Source organism: Syngnathoides biaculeatus, chromosome 2, assembly GCF_019802595.1.
Source record: "Syngnathoides biaculeatus isolate LvHL_M chromosome 2, ASM1980259v1, whole genome shotgun sequence".
NCBI classification, from domain to species: Eukaryota; Metazoa; Chordata; class Actinopteri; order Syngnathiformes; family Syngnathidae; genus Syngnathoides; species Syngnathoides biaculeatus.
In genome coordinates, this window is record NC_084641.1 from 29,214,419 (window position 1) to 29,233,782 (window position 19,364).

Sequence of the window (19,364 nt, forward strand, 5' to 3'; positions counted from 1 at the left end):
AGTAAATCTTTCCAACTTACCTGCGGAATGTTTTCTCACAGCCACGAAACTGGCGATGAACGCACAGGTCGGCACGCTTGTTTTGGGAGGATCAAGATGGCGGATGGCGACTTCAGTTTTTTTTTTTTTTTTTTGGAAGTCTCCGCTGCTCATCGCTTTGCTTTTTGGGCTCCGCGTGAGGCGTTTGCAACATGATTAAGGGACAGCCCAAAGTGGGGGCGGGATGTAACCACAACTTATTTCCTGGTCGGCGACAACAACACTCCAAGGTAAAAGTTTGAAAAAAAAAAACCTCACAAATCTCCAAGTGTTGGCTACGCCGCGTTAACATTTCGAGGGAGCTTTTCCACGCCTGCCGAATTTTATTCTCAATCATAAAACTTCCGTTTTGACTCTTCCTGTGGAAACGCTTAGCTTAGCTAGCCAGCTAAGCACGCGTATAACGTCATTTGACGCGTTCGGAACGAGCTCGAGTCTTCGTTTTGGGGCATAATTTACGGCTAAATCCGTTTGAAAAGGTGACACTTAAGAGGTGTGAATATTTAGCATTTTTAATTTATAAAATGGTTATTGTGTTTGTGAGCTCTTGTAAGGTGTGCTTGTTTTGCGTCCGTGTAGAGCTCCGGCGGGCGGAGTCGTCACTTCGTGGTTTCCCCCCTCACACACACACACACACACAATATATATATCTATATATATACTCATATAAGTAATAATATATTTATACACACACACTTGTTTTTGCTAACTTTTATTGAACACAAAGCTGTTTTTTTTAAATTCCAGTTTCCAGTAGTAACTTGCGCTTGTCACTGTATGATGCTGGCATAGATAATTTATTTTAGTAAATCTGTTTATCATACATAATCATTTTTTAAACGTTGTGTTATAAGGGCCCAGTCATTAATGGATGATGTTAGAAGCACTCAACAAAATAATAACCAGTTATTCAATGCAATGAATGTTGTTTATGTGTAATTGTATGCAAATTCATTTCATTGAAAATAATCTTAAAATTATGTTATGCATTGTGTTTATTTTCCATTCTTTTAAGTACAACAACCACTTTTGAAGAACAAAATTTTAGATTTATATATAAAATAGTTTATGTAGAATAAATTCACCAAATAGTAAAAATGAATCAATAATTAACCAATTGAATGCATAATAAAATAATAATTATACTTTCAATAATGCACAATAAAATGTCACATGTAACTGCAAAATTGTTTGTTGTATAATGTATTATTTACAATCAATGTAACCAATTGAATGCTTCACAAAATAATAATAATTCAATAATGGACAATAAAATGTCACCAAATAGTAAAAATGAATCAATAATTAACCAATTGAATGCATAATAAAAATAATAATTCAATAATCCACAATAAAATGTCAATGTAACTGCAAAATTGTTTGTTGTATAATGTATTATTTACAATCAATTTAACCAATTGAATGCATAATAAAAATAATAATTCAATAATGCACAATAAAATGTCACATGTAACTGCAAAATTGTTTGTTGTATAATGTATTATTTACAATCAATGTAACCAATTGAATGCATCACAAAATAATAATAATTCAATAATGGACAATAAAATGTCACCAAATAGTAAAAATGAATCAATAATTAACCAATTGAATGCATAATAAAAATAATAATTCAATAATGCACAATAAAATGTCACATGTAACTGCAAAATTGTTTGTTGTATAATGTATTATTTACAATCAATTTAACCAATTGAATGCATAATAAAAATAATAATTCAATAATGCACAATAAAATGTCACATGTAACTCCAAAATGGTTTGTTGTATAATGTATTAGTTCCAATCAGTTAAATGTAACTGAATGCAAAAAAAATGCAATACATAAAAAATTTTCATGACCAATTTTAGGAGGAAAAAAAAATATTTTGTTATACATTATATATATATAACATAAAATAAAGATTCAAATTTTAATTGGATTTTTTTTTTATATATTATATATAGTCTTTCTTTTATATGCTTTATTTCCTGACCTTTCGATGTTTGACCGCGGCCGTGTCCAGGATGAACGTGGGCGTGGCTCACAGCGAGGTGAACCCCAACACGCAGGTGATGAACAGCCGCGGCATCTGGCTGGCGTACCTGCTGCTGACGGTGGCGCTGCACGTGGTCCTGCTCAGCATCCCCTTCTTCACCGTGCCGCTCGTGTGGACCCTCACCAACGTCATACACAACCTGGTCAGTTCGGCCATCTCGGCGGGTGCAAACATTTCTGCTCCGTTTCCAAGGGACGTTACGCTGGGCAATTTCGGAAGGGTGTCATATTCAAACGTGAATTCTGGAATCAACATCTATTTATATTTCGTATTATTTTGCACCGGAAGTAAATGTTTTTTTCCGCAAAGTAGTTTGCAGTACTTCGTACAAGGGGGTGAACGTGGAAGGTGCGAAATACCCCCGCAAAGTTGCAGCGTTAAAACTAAACACCGGGATCTGCCATTGTCACGTATACAGTAAAAAAAAACAAAAAAAACATACCGGTAAAAATCACTGAGACATGGCAGTAACACAGCAGCAACATGCTAGCACAGCGCTAACGCTACTGCAGCGCTAACAGGGCCAAACGATAAAAGGACCAGGAAGTGGCAATGATTAGCAAGGGGGAAGTTTGAAAGGCACTGGCGCTAACAGGGCCGTTTAGAAAAAAAAGAAAAAAACATACCGGTAAAAATCACTGAGACATGGCAGTAACACAGCAGCAACACGCTAGCACAGCACTAACGCTACTGCAGCGCTAACAGGGCCGAACCGGTAAAAAAAACAGGAAGTGGCAATGATTAGCAAGGGGGAAGTTTGAAAGGCACTGGCGCTAACAGGGCCGTTTAAGAAAAAAAAAACACAGCGGTACCTCCGTTTTCGAACATTGTGGTTTTCGTACAATTCGGTTTTTGAATGAAAATTTCAAAATTCTTTTGCTTTGGTTTTCGAACGAAAATCGGTATTCGAACGCCCCGACCAGCTGACCCATGACCGTTTGTGGTTTTATTTATTGTATGTGTATATATATATATATCTATATTCTTATTATTATTATTTTTTGGTGCTTTCCAATGCAACCCCGAGAAAAAACAGAAAAGACGTGATGCGCGTGTTTTGTTTCAAAGATTTCGTGAACTCGAGTTACGGGTTCATGTTTTTGCATGTTACTTTTTGGAAAAATATTTTTTTAAAATTTTTGCTCCCCCCCCACTCATTATTGCTCGGTTAAAGTTATTCTGCACTTTTGGGAATAATAAAAAAAAAAAAAAAAAAAGTTTACAAGGTTGGGGGCTGAGTCGCTAAAGATACGGCAATGCACTCCCAGCCTAGCTTCCTCTCCTACTAAAGCATACATTTTAAGCAAAAAATATAGTTCTTCAATTATTTTCTTATATCAAGTATTTAAACTATAAGTGTATTTCTACTATGCAGTTTATTATCAGGAAAAGCTAAAAAAAAAAACGCTTTAAAATGCCACATTTTTTTTAGGCTTGGAACGCATTATTTCTTTTTCCATTCATTGTAATGGCAAATATCGATTCGGTTTTTGAACAAATCACTTCTCGCACCGCCTCCTGGAACGGATTGTGGTGGAGAACTGAGGTTGTACTGTAATGGTGGTGGGGGGGGGGGGGGGGGGTTCCAAAGTATGTTGAAAGATCTTTTGATGTTGAGGAGCATCTTAGTCTCGCCTGGTTTTTAGTTTACAAATGCTAAACTGTTGTGGTCAAAAGTGACGGTTTTTATTTTTTCTTGTCCCCTCCACCGCGCAGGCGATGTACCTGTTCCTGCACACGGTGAAGGGCACCCCCTTCGAGACCCCCGATCAGGGCAAAGCCCGTCTGCTCACCCACTGGGAACAGATGGACTACGGCGTCCAGTTCACGGCGTCGCGCAAGTTCCTCACCATCTCGCCGATTGTTCTGTAAGCCTAACCCTCATTGAGCTACTTTGTTCGCGTCTATAGATGGATCTGGCCCCCGGGCCTCGAGTTTGACACCCGCGGCGATGTAAAAAAAACTGTACCGGTACTACTTTTTGGATCTTGCTCGTTTGGTATCACAAGCTTGGCGTTCCTTTCTCGCCAGGTACATCCTGGCCAGCTTCTACACAAAGTACGACGCGACGCATTTCCTGATCAACACGTGCTCGCTCTCGAGCGTCCTCCTGCCAAAGCTGCCCCAGTTCCACGGAGTGCGAATATTCGGGATCAACAAATACTGACACAGAACCAAACGGACGCTGGAACGTACCAACTACAAACATTTTTTTTTTAAGGTTATTACCGTAATTTCCGGCCTATAAGCACGCTTCCAACCCTGCGGTTTATGCGGTGATGCAGCTAATTTCTGCATTTTTTTTCCTAGCGGCCGCAAGGGGGCACTCGAGCAGAAAAGTGGAATATATGTGCCAGGGAAGTGACTTTTACCGGTATGGTTTTTTTTGTTTGTTTTTTTTTAGTGGCCCTGTTACCCCTGCGTTAGCGATGGGCTAGCATATTGCTGCTGTGTTACTGCCGTGTCTCAGTTATTTTTATCGGTATTTTTTTTTTTACGGCCCTGTTAGCGCCAGTGCCTTTCAATCTTCCCCCTCGCTAATCATTCCTGGTCCTTTTACCGGTCCGGCCCTGTTAGTGCCGTGCTAGCGTGTTACCGGCGTGTCTCAGTGATTTTTACCGGTATGTTTTTTTTTTTTTTTTTTTTACTGGCCCCGTTAGCGTGGCGCTAGCATTAGCACAGCTGTGCTAGCGTTAAACTCTCTGTGTACCGTCTTTGTAAACATCTCGTGTTTCAATGTGGGCACTTGCGGCTTTTACACGGCTGCGGCGTATGTATGCACCAAATGGTATTTCCTTTACAAATGTACTCGGTGAGGTTTATAATCCAGTACGCTGCGTAGGCCGGAAATTACGGTACTCGTGTCTGAAATCTCTCCGCGCTGTCTGTGTGGAGCCATAATTGGAAGCGCTGATTGTGCTGCTCGCTTCATGCAAATGTTATGATTCTTATTTTATCGGGGGGGGGGGGGGGAATAATTCAGTGACATCATTTTGGTCTTACTGTGGACGAAGCGACACTTTTAAACCCGCAGATTTGACCACAACCTTTGGACTGTTGCTCACTTTGAGTCCCTTTTTGCCCGATGTCTGTTGTGCATATGATGATCTTGAAAGGTGATATGAAAGGATGTGTGCATATCAGGAAAGGCTCCAAGTTTGAAAACTGTACACTTGGGACTATTAATGTGAATTGTTTTTGGGGGTGGGGGTGGGGCTTTTCCCATTCATTGTGGCATTCCAGCTTTTTGTTTTCCCCCAGCTGTTCAGTGAAGGATTCTCGTTTTACACATCAGCAATCAAGCTTGACTTTATGATAGTCATTTGATTTTACTGTTCCGAAAATCAGCAGTGAATGATTGCGATTATCGCGGGCCACATCGTAGTCAGGAATTACCCCCAAATTTACGACTGTGAAATGCATTTAACTGTATACGGCGGTATCTCTACTTACAAACGTCTCTAGTAATGAAAAATTCAGGTTACAAAACACCTTGGAAAAATATGTCTAGTTATGAAAGAGATTCAGGATATGAAAGGAAAAAAATTAGCGCTGGATGACGCCGTTTACAGATAAAAATGCGCTTCTCCTTACGAAAAATCCACGTTATGAAATGACTTCTGGAACAGATTAATTTTGTAAGTAGAGGTACCACTGGAATATTATGATTATTTGATAACCACATTTGCTTTAGAATTTATTATGGAGCTCTGGAGAAAATTGAGAGACCAAATTACCACTGGTCCTTTTTTTGTTTTCTGCAAATAAATGATTATTTGTACTTGGGTGTTACGTTGTTTATTGAATTTTCATTTCACTCACATACGTAGAAATAGCAAAATCATACAAACGGGTTGAAAACGTTTTAAACATGAAATTTTTGCTCCCTGGAGTTATTAAATAGTCTTTTTAGGTGACTGACATTCACTTCAAGCCCCAGTCAGAGCAAATAATGTTCTCCTGCCCCACCCCCCACCCCCCCAAAAAAAAATTTCAAGTATTGATCTGTCACCCAAACATTATCACAAGTTACCCGTTTATGAACGGGCATTCCAGAGACCAAACTACTTTTGTACAACCCCCCCTCCCCCCACCCCAATTAAAAAAAAAAAAACAATCCAGCAATACACAAAAGTCTGAATGCACTACTCGGTTTGTTCTGTGAGCCTTTTTCACAATAGTCAATATGACTTATAAAATATGAACTAATACGACTCGGCACATTTCCACCTAAATCTTAGTCAAGAAATGGCACGTGTGTGTGTATATATATAGATATTCACATATTTATCAATACACAGCTATAAAACTACACAACTCAGTCGCTACGCTGACCAAACCAGATTTTTTTTTAGTTTACAAGTAACTAAAGCAAATTTTAATCGTTTACAACAATAGAAAATGCTACATAAGAACATTTTAATATGGAAATAAGGTTAGAATTGGGCTCGGGAAAGATATTTTCACTTTTGGAAACGCAACGCTGACGTAGAACGAATGTCGCATCAATATTCGAATTTATGAATCCTATCTCGGTGCTTCCTGCCTCCCACCTCGCACCCCCCCCCACCCCCCCCAGGAAGTAGCCTGCTCCCGAGCGACCGAAAGCAAACGCTAAGCTCTATGAATTATAATTTTTTTTAGGGGTCTGCGCTGTAACTTTGAGCCATTGCGAGAAAGAAAAAAAAAATGCAATAGTGGCCTTCCGCTTTCGGCCAGTACTGTATCCAAAAAAATCATTTTGTGTCGGCGAGCGGCTCGCCCGGAATCGAACGCGAGCTCACCGACGGCCAATTGGTGCAAAGCCCCCCCCGCAACAGTATATTCAAACTGTTCGGCCAGAAAACAATCCGGCAACTTCGTTGCGAACAAACGTTCGCTTCACAATCCTAGCGGACTTCTACAAACCGGCAGTGGCTCCCGAGTCGCGGCGTTAGTGTTCGAGCCCCAGGGAGCCGTCGAAGCTTCCGAACGGCGTCTGCGCCGGGCCGCTCTGGTTCTGGCACAGGCCGGACGGATCTTCCTCTTCGTCGTCGGTGTCAAAGAAGTCTTTCCAGCCGTACTCCTGGGCGTGCACCGACACCTCGTTAGCCATCAAGTGGGACGAGCCCTCGATGAAATCCGCAAACCTGCAGATTGGAGAAGTGATGTCACCTTTGTTGCCCTCTATAATCGGATGGATGCATAATTGGGCCTAAAATATTAACATTACATGCAGGTACAATTGAAAATTATGTTTCTTCCCCCCACTTAAAGCAACTAAACCCAGGATGTAGAAACTGTTGCATATTAAATGTGCATTAAAAAACCCAACGTGATTTCCGGACAATAAAAACCACGACTTTTTTTAACGCTTTCAACCCCGTGTTTTATGCGGCCTATTTGTGCATTTTTGAGAGACCGGTGGAATATATGTGCCATGGAAGTGACTTTTACCGGTATGTTTTTTTTTTGGGGGGGGGGTTTGTGGCCCTTTTAGCGCCGCGCTAGGCTTAGCAGTGTGCTAGCATGTCACTGCTGTGTTACTGCTGCATCTCAGTGACTTTTACCAGTATGGTTTTTGACAACCAGCCCTGCTAGCGCCGCGCTAGCGTGTTGCTGCTGTGTTACTTCCACATCTCAGTGATTTTTACTAGTATTGTTTTTTTTTTTTAAGTGGCCCCGTTAGCGCTCTCCTCGCATGTTGCTGCTGTGTCTCAGTGACTTATACTGGCTTCTTTTTTTTTTTTCTTTTTAAACCGGCCTTGTTAGCGCCGTGCTAGCGTGTTGCTTCTGTGTTACTGCCACGTCTCAGTGATTTTTACCAGCCCTGTTAGCGCCATGCTAGCGTGTTGCAGCTGTGTTACTGCCACGTCTCAGTGATTTTTACCAGCCTTGTTTGCGCCACGCTAGCATGTTGTAGTTGTGTTACTTCCGGGTCTCAGTGATTTTACCGGTATGTTTTTTTTTTTTTTTTTTTTAACTGGCCCTGTTAGCGCCGCGCTAGCATGTTTCTGCTGTGTTACTTCCGCATCTCAGTGACTTTTACCAGTATGTTTTTTGTTTAACTGGCCCTGTTAGTTCTGCGCTAGCATGTTGCTGCCGCGTCTCAGTGATTTAGGTATGTTTTTCTGTTTGTTTTTTTTAAACCGGCCCTGTTAGTGCTGTGCTAATGTGATGCTCACTGTGTAGCTTTTTTTTTTTTTTTTTTACAGGTATATTTTAATTTTCTTTTTTTTTTTGTTCGTGCAACCGTGTTGTTGCTACGTTAAGATAAGCTAAGGTATTAAAACTTTGAAAATGCTTTCTTTGTAGCGTCTTTGTAAATATCTGTTTCAATGTGGTCACTTGCGGCTTATACACCGGTGCGGCTTGTGTATGTACCAAATGGAATTTCCTTTACAAATGTACTCGGTGAGGCTTATAATCAGGTGCGCTCTTTAGGCCGGAAATTACGGTAAATTACCAAACGGCATTGTTGAAGTTGCTATTACACCTTCCGTTCCTGTCTTACACAGATGCCCACCAACATCAATATCATCTTCAGTTGTTCATTTAATATGGTAAAAAAAAAAAAAAAAAAAAAAAAAAAAAAAATCACAAACTTGAGTCTAGATGTTTTTAGACAATAAGTGAAAGTCGTCAGGTACGTTTAAAAACCCTGTTTGGTGTAAACCTCCGTTCGGAAGTGCAAGTGGGGTCAACAAAAACGTGAAATAATATGAAGGGGGCACCTCTTGGGGGACTGAAGCCTGCTGACGGCTTTCCACGGGCTGCACTCCCTGCTGTTGCAGAACTTGCGCAAATCGTCCAGAGCGCGCAACGTTTCTTCCTCCCCTTGCTTGCGATACTCCTCCTCGGTCAGCAGGCGACGCTTCTCCGGCTTCCAGCGAACACACTGGCGGATTTTCCTGGAAATGTACAAAATGTGCAGAGCCGCAGATGTGACTTGCGCAGACGTAAAAATTGTACGTTTCATAGCGTTTCAAATATACTACTGGAGCGAGCAAATGAGAGTGATTTTCTTCTGAAAAATGAGCTTGGTAACGAATATCAATCTCGCTTTTGACCACATCACGGCACTCTTTTTCAAACAGGTTTTGAATCACATAATTCTGAAGAATGACGCTTCTGGTTCTAAACAACCTGCTGATCGACAGACTGAAGAAGTACTGCGGGATTTACTAGCTTATATAAACGGGTTTAAATCATAGTTACAAGAGCATGAGTTCGCACTGAAGAAAGATTGTACGCGGGGTACCACAGGGGTCCATTCTGGGGCCGCCTCTATTCAACATTTACTTAGTCTCCCTGGGTGGATGCACCAATCACATCAACGAGTGGATGAGTCAAAACGTTTTCTAAAGACGAGTCCTTGTTGACACCCCGAAATCTCGTCAGTGCTCAACTTGCCTCCGTTCCATTGACAGCTACAAATCAAAAACTCTTGCTATGATGGTTGACTTGGACCTGAATCTTTAAAAGTCAAGAGTTCCAGAAACAAATGTCTTCTGTACAAACGCAAAACAGAAATCCTGGTTCGTGCATTCATTTTCAGCGGTTTGGACGATTGAAAAAGCGTTTCATATGTCTGAACTAAAGAACAACGAAAAGTTGGACAGCTGCTCACGGTTCAGACTCCCACTCCCAGCGATCTTGTTGGTAACCGGAAATTCGACCTAAAAATCTCTACACAGGTTTCCTATGGGTCAAAGTATAGATTTCAAAGTCTTACTGCTGGTCTGCAAAACTCAAAACGGCGTTGGAACTCAAATATATTCAACAGGTCTCCTCAACTCAGCAGGTGTCGGCCTACTGGGTGTTTCCAGAACCAGAACTACACTAAAATCAAACAACTTAGCAATTCTACTGTGTATACTCCGAAAATGATAAACTTCCCGGAAACGCTAAAATCAGCTCACCGTGTCGCTAAGTTTTCAGTCTGGCCTGAAAAAAGAGCCTCTTATCCTCATGAAAGTTGCGGGCAAGCTGGAGCCTATCCCAGCTGTCAAAGGGCAGGAGGCAGGGAACACCCTGAACTGGTCGCCAGCCAATCGCGGGGCACATAGAGACAAACAGCCGCAATCACACCTAGGGGCAATTTAGAGTGTCCAATGTCTTTGGGATGCGGGAGGAAACCGGAGTGCCCGGAGAAAAGCCACGCAGGCACGGGGAGAACACGGAAACTCAGGATGGACGGCTGGACGGATGGTGACGGTTCCGTCAAAGCGCGACAGCCCTCTTGCGCCATCAGGTGTCAAGACTCGCCTCGTTGCGACGACGGCCATCGTGATGGGGTACTCCAGATTCTTGGCGAGCACGGCTGCCACAATGATGGCGAAGGACACGTGCTGGATTTGGATTCCCAGATAGATGAAGAGCAGGCCGAACAACTGCAGCGTCCAGGACAGGATGTTGATGCTCTTGTCATCCACCAGCGGGCCGTAGCGGTAACACACGGCAAAACTGATGAAGCCGACCACGCTCATATAACCTGTTGGGGGGGGGGGCGGAAGTCAGGTCTCAGTCAAACGGTGCAATTAACCTAATTTCTTCGTTTTTTCATGCGGCGATATGGCTAATTTGCACATTTTCCACAAGCGGAAAAGGTAAGAATGAGACAGGTGGAATATAGGTGCCAAGGAACTGACTTTTACCGGTATGGCCCTCTTAGCGCTGCGCTAGCGTGTTGCTGCAGTGTCTCAGTGATTTTTACCGGTATGTTTTTTTTTTTAACCGCTAGCGTGTTGCTGCTGTGTTACTGCCGTGTCTCAGTGATTTAGGTATGTTTTTTTTTTAACCGGCCCTCTTAGTGCTGCGCTAGCATTAGCGCTGTGCTAGTGTGTTACAGCTGTGTTACTGCCGTGTCTCAGTGATTTTTACCGGTATGTTTTTTTTTAACCGGCACTGTTAGAGCCGCGCCAGTGTTAGCGCCGCGCTACATTAGTACCGTGCTATCGTGTTACTGCTGTGTAACTGACACGTCTCTCTCTTTTTTTTTTTTAACCGGCCATGTTAGTGCTGTGCTTGCTTGTTGCTGCTGTGTTACTTCTGTGTCTCAGTGATTTTTATCGGTATGATTTTTTGTTTAATCTGGCCCTGTTAGCGCCGCGCTAGCGTTTTGCTGCTGTATTACTTCCAGGTCTCAGTGATTTAGGTATGTTTTTTTTAACCGTCCCTCCTAGTGCTGCGCTAGCGCTGTGCTAGCGTGTTGCTGCCGTGTCTCAGTAATTTTTACTGGTATGTTATTTTTTTTAACCGGCCCTGTTAGTGTTGCGCTACGGTGTTGTACTCTGTAGCTGCCGCAGCTGTTTTTTTTTTTTTTTTTTTTTTAAACCAGGCTTGTTCAAGCTACCGCATTGTTGCTATGTTAAGCTAGGATAAGGTATTAAAACTTTGAAAACTCTTTCTGTGTACAGTCTTTGTAAACATCTCGTGTTTCAATGTGGGCTCTTGCGGCTTTTACACAGGTGCGGCTTATGTAGGGACCAAATGGTATTTCCTTTACAGATGTAGTGGGTGAGGCTTATAATCAGCTGCGCTCTGTAGGCCGGAAATTACGGGGGGTGGGGTCACTATATTATCCAATATATGGACATACCCAAAGCCACGTGCCAATGTTCTCTGAGGATCACGTTCAGGTTCCTGCAGACAAGCTGGATGGCGTAGACAGAGAACGACCAGCCGCCCACAATCAATATATAAAAAGGGCTTTTCTGTGGAAACAAAAGGGCACACGTGTTTTTAGACCGACGTGCATACTTACTGCTCTTTTCGGTAGAAGGCTGCACGACGCTACCCTCGGCAAAAGGCGAGCCAGTATGAAAAAGAGGATGATGAGAGAAGCGATCATCCCTGTGCCCATGCCAGCTGAATAGAAGAAAACTTGACTCCTAATAAATATTGGAAAACAGACAAAACTAAAGACAAAACACAACAGCTGCAAAAAATAAAAAATAAAAATAAAAAAATGACGGATTTTAGATGAAATGTACCTGCTGAGGGAGTCAGCAAAGACAAATAGCATTATTCCGACGAGGAACACCAAAAACAAATATATGTCAAACTCTGAAAGGAAACAAAAACATTTTGTTAGCCCAGCACAAACTCACTTTTTTCTTTTAACATTAAAAACACAAACACTTTTGCGACTTACTACGAAACGACTTGACCGTGTACTTGGTTTGATCGCTGGGCTCGACCTTGAAACACGTCTTCTTGCTGAAGAGGTGGATGTTGATGGTGGTTTCGTTGTGGCCTTCGCGCAACACATTCTGCAACCAGCCCCACACGGTGAAGCGATCCAGCTGGAGCAGCTCCTCTTCGCCTTGGACCGTCTCCGCCTTGAACAACTTGGAACTCCAAATTCTGACCTGTCGGATTCGTAATCGTGGAGCCAAATTGACTTGAGTGCAAACCACAAACATTGATTTTCCTTGAGCAAAGAACAGAACGAGGTGTAAACGGGAAAATACGACGTTAAAACGACTTTGCCTGATTACCGGAGAGCCCAGAGAAAACCTCCTGCATTCTAAAAACATCAACGTTAGCTTCTCTCGAAATCAGGGGTGTCAAACTCATTTTTGTCATGGGCCATATTGGAGTTAAGGCCGTTATGACTCGCAAATCGAGAAAATCTTTCACCTCATCATATTTACACGTTCAATTTATTAACTGGTTTTGGAATCCGAAAATCAAGCCTAACGGGTTTTTCCCGACTATTTTTCATGTTGGGTAACACGAAGGGCTTGCAATAGCTCGACTTCATCGTTTATGATATGACAATTTGTTACAGATTTTGACAAAAATCACCAAAGTTGATATATATGACTTGCCTTCGCGGGCCACATAAAAACCATGCGGCGGCCCGGATATGGCCCCCGGGCTTTGAGTTTGACACCTGTGCTCTAAATTGTCTCATATGCGTAGATAGATAGATAGATACTATAGTGACTATAAAGATAGATAGATAGATAGATAGATAGATAGATAGATAGATAGATAGATAGATAGATAGATAGATAGATAGATAGATAGATAGATAGATAGATAGATAGATAGATAGATAGATAGATAGATAGATAGATAGATAGATAGATAGATAGATAGATAGATAGATAGATAGATAGATAGATAGATAGATAGATAGATAGATAGATAGATAGATAGCTAGATAGATAGATAGATAGATAGATAGATAGATATATAGATAGATAGATAGATAGATAGATAGATAGATAGATAGATAGATAGATAGATAGATAGATAGATAGATATATAGATAGATAGATAGATAGATAGATAGATAGATATATAGATAGATAGATAGATAGATAGATAGATAGATAGATAGATAGATAGATAGATAGATAGATAGATAGATAGATAGATAACCAGACAGACACATAGATAGATACTCAAAGTACTGTCCGGTATTTATGTATTCTGGATATTGTCATTTTATATGTTATTTTTCCAAGTATTTTCTTCCATTTGATTGGATTGTGTGGTCTATTTCAATGAATATTTTCCAAATAAACTGAGGAAAGATCACGGAAAACTATCAGTAGTAGTGAACAACAGGATATAAAATGACTTGTACTGAGATATTTATCACGCACAGCTCTCCCGCGCGCACTCAGAACTAACCTGAATTCTTGTCCAGGTTTGCCTCCAGTTCGGTACGACGGCGTTTGCGTAGCAGAACAGGCTGGATCCCGACAGGGTGTACTCCTCTCCGTCTCTGAGATCCATGATTGGAGCCTTGCTACCTGGATTACCAGGAGCAAAAATGCTCAGATGCCACACCGCGACCACATCCGACAGCGCATTTCCGTCCAAATATTAAGCAGAGGGGCCGGCACGGTGCCGCAGCTGAAGAGCGTTGGCCTCACAGTTGTGAGGAACGGGGTTCAAATCCTCGCCCTGCCGTTTTCCTTCCACAACCCAAAAAAAAGTGCATTCATTGTTGGAGCTTTCGGTGTGTGCTGCCGGCAGTTGTTCGTACGTCAAATCCTGGCTCGCAAGACAAAGCAAAAAAATTGTTCCGGCAGTGGGTCCTATGTCAAAAAACTCATTTGTTGAGTTACTCGTATGTCAAGGTACCAAACAAGGGCGGACATTTCTGCAGGATAATGATCGAAAACACGCTCCCAAGGAAACTTCCAATGGGTTTCAAAGAGAAAAAAAATTATAATAAAGCTGCTAGAATTGCCCAGCTAATGGCCCAACTTGAATCCAATTTAAAAAAAAAAAAAAAAAAAATCTATGGAAAGAACCGAGACTCAAACTCCTTAAAAGAAGCCCACGGAACATTCAAGATTGACTGCTTGTGTGAAAGAACGGACCTAAAATCACATCAGAGCAAAGCATGCGACTAGTTTCTCCACAGAGGAGGTGTCTTAAAGTGGACGTTGCAAAAAAAAAAAAAATTGCTTTTGTATAAATAGTTGGCAACACATCATTTCCCAATAATACACGTAAATCAATTTCTGATATTTGTTCTACTTCTTTTGTATAAATTGGTTATTTGGGTTGGTCTGGTGAAATTTTCAGGTCAACAGCAACATAGGGAAAAATTGTTTCATAATAAATACTTATTTCAGCTGCAGTATATTGTGGGAATTCACTATCCTTATTCTTGTTCGATTTGAAATAAATCTGACAATGTGCTCGCTCTCAAGTTACATTAAAAAAAAAAACGCAAAGTCAGAAAATGGTCCATTTAAAAATAAATCACATTTCATCTCAGCTACACCGGGGCCATTTTTCTACGAAAGAGTCAAGGGTTCAGTCACACGTTTCCGAATGACTTCCACTGATTTCTCGGCCAATAAAGTCGTCTACTTACATATACAGTTATTTTGATAATTTTTGCAACATACCAATAATCAGGCCAGACCCCACACCTTCGCTAGAAAGCCATTATAATATGTGGGCTACATTTTTTTTTTTGAACTTTCAATAGTACAACAAATGGTACAAAGGTGAAATGCCCTTTTGCATGAATGAATGAGTTTATAATTTTTAAATAAGATTGGCTAGTTATGAGCTATTTGCAATGCATAATAGTGCTTAGTTCAAATGACAATTGAGTGGCTTCTGCTGTACAGGATCAACTACAAGCTAACATACGGCGGAGGCTAAAGGACAGTCTCTTATCGCGTTACGATATATTTACATATATATGTATCTGAAGACGTCGTTGTAACCTATATTACCTGTAGCTTGCGACGACATTTGTGGGAAACGCAACAGCAGCAGCGTTAAAACTATGAAAGAACCTCCTGTAGCGCTCACTCGCTTTCCTTCTTTCATGCATCCCGCCATGATGAGAGCACCAGCTTCATGTCTTTAGCCCCGCCCCTTCCATGCACGCTTTTTGCGTCACAAGAAATACAACCAATCACGAAGTCGCGTTGCCAGGTTTGTTGTTTTTTTTTTGTAGTCTTAAACTTTATTAATCTCTCGCCAACAAAAGATCACATTTAATCTCTTTACGAAATGTTTTTTCTTTTTCAAAAATAACCCTTTAAAACAAACAATAGTATGTCGTGTAGTCAGCTACAGGAAAGGGTATGTTGAACCTCATGTAAAAAAAAAAAATTAAAAAAAACAGGAAACGGGATAGTTGGCTTCCTGTCAACAAATATCACCATGGATTCATAACATGATTGCTTGAAACCGAACAAAGTAGAGTTTTCCTTTCTCACGGCTTTGTCTTGAGATAACGGGACAAACCGAAAGGAAATGATGAAGAAGAAGTAAGTTTCCTTCGGCTTGTCCCGTTAGGGGTCGCCACAGCGTGACATCTCAGATGAAGTTCTCCCACTTTGAAATCACGGAGGGGTCTGAAATTTTCATCGCCGGTGCATGTCCACCGTGAGAGAGATCATCTAAAAAGAAAAATCGAGAAATCAAAATGAATGATTTTTTTTAACGTTTTATTTGTGTGATACAGGTGCAAATAAATATTTGAACACCTGTCTATCAGCTAGAATTCTGCCCCTCAAAGACCCGTTAGTCCGCCTTTAAAGGTCCACCTCCACTCCACGTATGATCCTGAATCAGAAGACACCTGTCCACCCCGTACAATCAGTAAGACTCGAATTTGTATCATGGCCAAGAACAAAGAGCTGTCCAAAGACACCAGAGACAAAATTGTCCAAGGGCTACGGAGAAATTGCCAAACAGCTAAACATGACGCTTAATCTCAATCGGAGTGAAGCCCCTTGCAAGATATCACCTCATGGCGTCTCAATGATCCTAAGAAAGGTGAGGAATCAGGCCAGGACTACACGACAGGACTTGGTTAATGACCTGAAAGGAGCTGGGCACGGAAGGTGCCCCTGCTTGAACCAGGACATGTCAAGGCCCGTCGTAAGTTTGCCAATGACCATTTGGATGATACAGAGGAGTCATGGGAGAAGGTTTTGTGGTCGGATGAGACCAAAATGGAACTTTTTGGTCATAATTCAGCTAACCATGTTGGGAGGAAGACGAGTGATGAGTTCCATCCCAAGAACACCATCCCTACTGTGAAGCATGGGGGTGGTAGCATCATGCTTTGGGGCTGCTTTTCTGCACATGTGACAAGACGACTGCACAGTATTAAGGAGAGGATGACGGCGGGCATGTATTGTGAGATTTTGGCGAACAACCTCAGTCAGAGCATTGAATATGGGTCATGGCCGGGTCTTTCAACATGACAATGACCCGAAGCACACAGCCAGCCAACCAAGGAATGGCGCCGTAAGAAGCATATCAAGGTTCTGGCGTGGCCTAGCCAATCTCCAGACCTAAACCCAATAGAAAATCTTTGGAGGGAGCCTAAACTCCGTGTTTCTCAGCGACAGCCCAGAAACTTGTCTGATCTTCAGAAGATCCGTGTGGAGGAGTGGGCCAAAATCCCTCCTGCAGTAGGTGCAAACCTGGTGAACAGCTACAGGAAACGTTTGACCTCTGTAATTGCAAACAAAGGCTTCTGTACCAAATATTAACATTGCTTTTCGCAGGTGTTCAAGTACTTATTTGCAGCTGTACCACACAAATAAACATCGTTACAAAATTTCAGACCCCTCCATGATTTCTACGTGGGAGAACTTGCAATATAGCAGGGTGTTCAAATACTTATTTTCTGCACTGTACAGAAAATGTTTGACCTCTGAACAAAGGCCATATAGTAAAGATGAGTTTATGATAACATGGAAACATATATACAATACATATAACATACAGTATATGATATTAATTTGTTTTATTCATTGAAAACCATGCTTTCTTTTAATATTTCATGTATTGCCAGTAGTATAGAGAATAAACAAAAAAAATGTTCATTTCTGACCCAAGATCTTTGAATCATCGTGGAAAATGACGATGTACAATTTATTGGAAAGTCATGGGAGACTCACATGGCTCATCTTTGCTGACCTCTGAATTCATACTTATAGACTTAAGGTCGCACCAATTTGAGAATATACCGTAATATTAGAAAAATAACAAATTATGGCCAAAGAGGCATAACAGCTATTTAACCAAATAGTGCACCTATTACACCAGAGCCCTAAAAAAAACCCCTCAAAGATATGAATTTTTCCCAATACGTATAATTGCGCAAGCAGCTGTCACATGGCAATTACTCAAGAAGTTATTATTCAACAATATGAAGGCGTTGTCTCTGTTTATGAATGGATTGTGCTTCCCGGACAAAATAGTAATGCGTCAATATTGACGGTTGGGGTGCTAATATAAAGGTGGCAACTCCGAATGGCTGTCTCGTAACGAGTATGTTTGTTTTGGTTTAACTCAATAACGCAGCAAAAACGCAAAAATGTGTATTAAATATGGTTTGGACGATTGCAAAAAGACGATCCAGTCATGTGCGTACGTGTCACCGATTGTCGACGAATGAATGGAATGTCTTGTGGTCCATCTCATTTCTATTACATAAAAGTGAAATCAGCACTCTCCAGTGTTGTCTCATAACGCGTTTTATTATTATTATTATTTTTTAATCAGGACACTTATGACTATTGTAGGGGAAAATAATATATTGGTACTGTGCATGTACAATGAAAGTGTGACAATGGTGGAGAGTTGAGACATGTTCCAACTTGTCGGCTGGCTTCCAACTAGCAAACTTTAACGTGTCAATCCACAAATTTTCTTGCTGACTTATTAATAATACATAAGTGGATCTCCTTTACCAACAGTCATACCAACTTGATTTGTAAAACGTCACTGAAGTGCGAATCCTGTGATATCGATCATGTTGTTCATTATTATCAGGAATTGAGCCTGGAATGTGTAAATATTTATGACGAGAGACAGTGAATGCTTGGTTTGGATTGATCAATACATGATCAATCAATGTTGGCGTCACAGTTCTGAGGACCAGGGATTTGAATCCCGGCCCCCGCCCGTGTGGAGTTTGCATGTTCTCCCCGTGCCTGCGTGGCTTTTCTCCGGGTGAGCACTCCGGTTTCCTCCCACATCCTAAAAAAACATGCAACATAAATTGGACAGTCTAAATTGCCCGTAGGTGTGATGGCGAGTGCGACTGTTGTCTGTCTCAGTGCGCCCTGCGATTGGCTGGCGACCAGTTCGGCGTGTACCACGCCTCCTGCCTGTTGACAGCTGGGATTGGCTTCGGCACTCCTGCAACCCTTGTGAGGATAAGCGGCAAAGAAAATGGACGGATGGATGGCATGTGTGTGCTTGGGCGGGGGGGATTATTTAAAACCTCTTTCAGCTTGTCGGGTCAGCAGTGATCATCCTTTTATCAGTTAAAATTACATTTTTGATAACATCAATGTAATAATTATGGAACGTCTCATATTAAAACTTTTCATTATCGTATTAATACTATCCATCCATCCATCCGTTTTCTGAGCCGCTCATCCTCACAAGGGTCGCGGGGAGCGCTGGAGGCTATCCCAGCTGTCAACGGGCAGGAGGCGGGGTACACCCCGAACTGGTCGCCAGCCAGTCGCAAGGCACACAGAAACGAACAACAGCCGCACTCACAATCACACCGATCGGGCAATTTAGAGTGTCCAATTAATGTCGCATGTTATTGGGATGTGGGAGGAAACCGGAGTGCCCACCCGGAGAAAAGCTACGCAGGCACGAGGAGAACATGCAAAGTCCACGAGGGCGATGGCCGGGATTGAACCCGGGTCCTCAGAACTGTGAGGCCAAACGCTTTACCAGCTGTTCCACTGTGCCGCCCTTATGATTATTATGTATCTAAAAATATGGGATAATTCTCTTTCAATTAGACTCACT

The 19,364-nt window shown here is 41.7% G+C and overlaps 3 protein-coding genes across 6 annotated transcripts in view; 1 reads left to right on the forward strand and 2 right to left on the reverse strand.

The window, feature by feature from the left end:
- hnf4a (hepatocyte nuclear factor 4, alpha) overlaps positions 1 to 169 on the reverse strand; it is a 37,878-nt gene extending 37,709 nt beyond the window's left edge. Inside the window, exon 1 of the mRNA XM_061845873.1 lies at positions 21 to 169. The gene's annotated coding sequence lies outside the window, so the exon portion shown is untranslated. The remainder of the gene's footprint in view (positions 1 to 20) is intronic.
- On the forward strand, positions 141 to 5,857 carry ormdl2 (ORMDL sphingolipid biosynthesis regulator 2). Its single transcript, XM_061845924.1, has 4 exons — positions 141 to 269; positions 2,067 to 2,241; positions 3,816 to 3,967; positions 4,131 to 5,857. The coding sequence occupies exons 2-4, from the start codon at positions 2,068 to 2,070 to the stop codon at positions 4,264 to 4,266; spliced, it is 462 nt and encodes a 153-aa protein (XP_061701908.1). The 5' UTR covers positions 141 to 269; position 2,067; the 3' UTR covers positions 4,267 to 5,857.
- An 815-nt stretch (positions 5,858 to 6,672) lies between these two features.
- Positions 6,673 to 15,455, reverse strand: nemp1 (nuclear envelope integral membrane protein 1). 4 transcript variants are annotated; one of them, XM_061845903.1, is made up of 9 exons: positions 15,299 to 15,455; positions 13,728 to 13,849; positions 12,235 to 12,451; positions 12,074 to 12,146; positions 11,845 to 11,998; positions 11,680 to 11,734; positions 10,347 to 10,572; positions 8,813 to 8,989; positions 6,673 to 7,228 (listed from the first exon to the last, which is right to left on the reverse strand). In XM_061845903.1, the coding sequence occupies exons 1-9, from the start codon at positions 15,405 to 15,407 to the stop codon at positions 7,033 to 7,035; spliced, it is 1,329 nt and encodes a 442-aa protein (XP_061701887.1). In that variant the 5' UTR covers positions 15,408 to 15,455; the 3' UTR covers positions 6,673 to 7,032. The 4 variants fall into 4 exon arrangements, with proteins under 4 accessions (XP_061701887.1, XP_061701868.1, XP_061701896.1 ...); XM_061845884.1 differs by having other exon boundaries at positions 6,674 to 7,228; positions 11,680 to 11,794; positions 11,878 to 11,998; XM_061845912.1 differs by having other exon boundaries at positions 6,675 to 7,228; positions 11,845 to 11,971.
- Between the last annotated feature and the right edge of the window lie 3,909 nt (positions 15,456 to 19,364).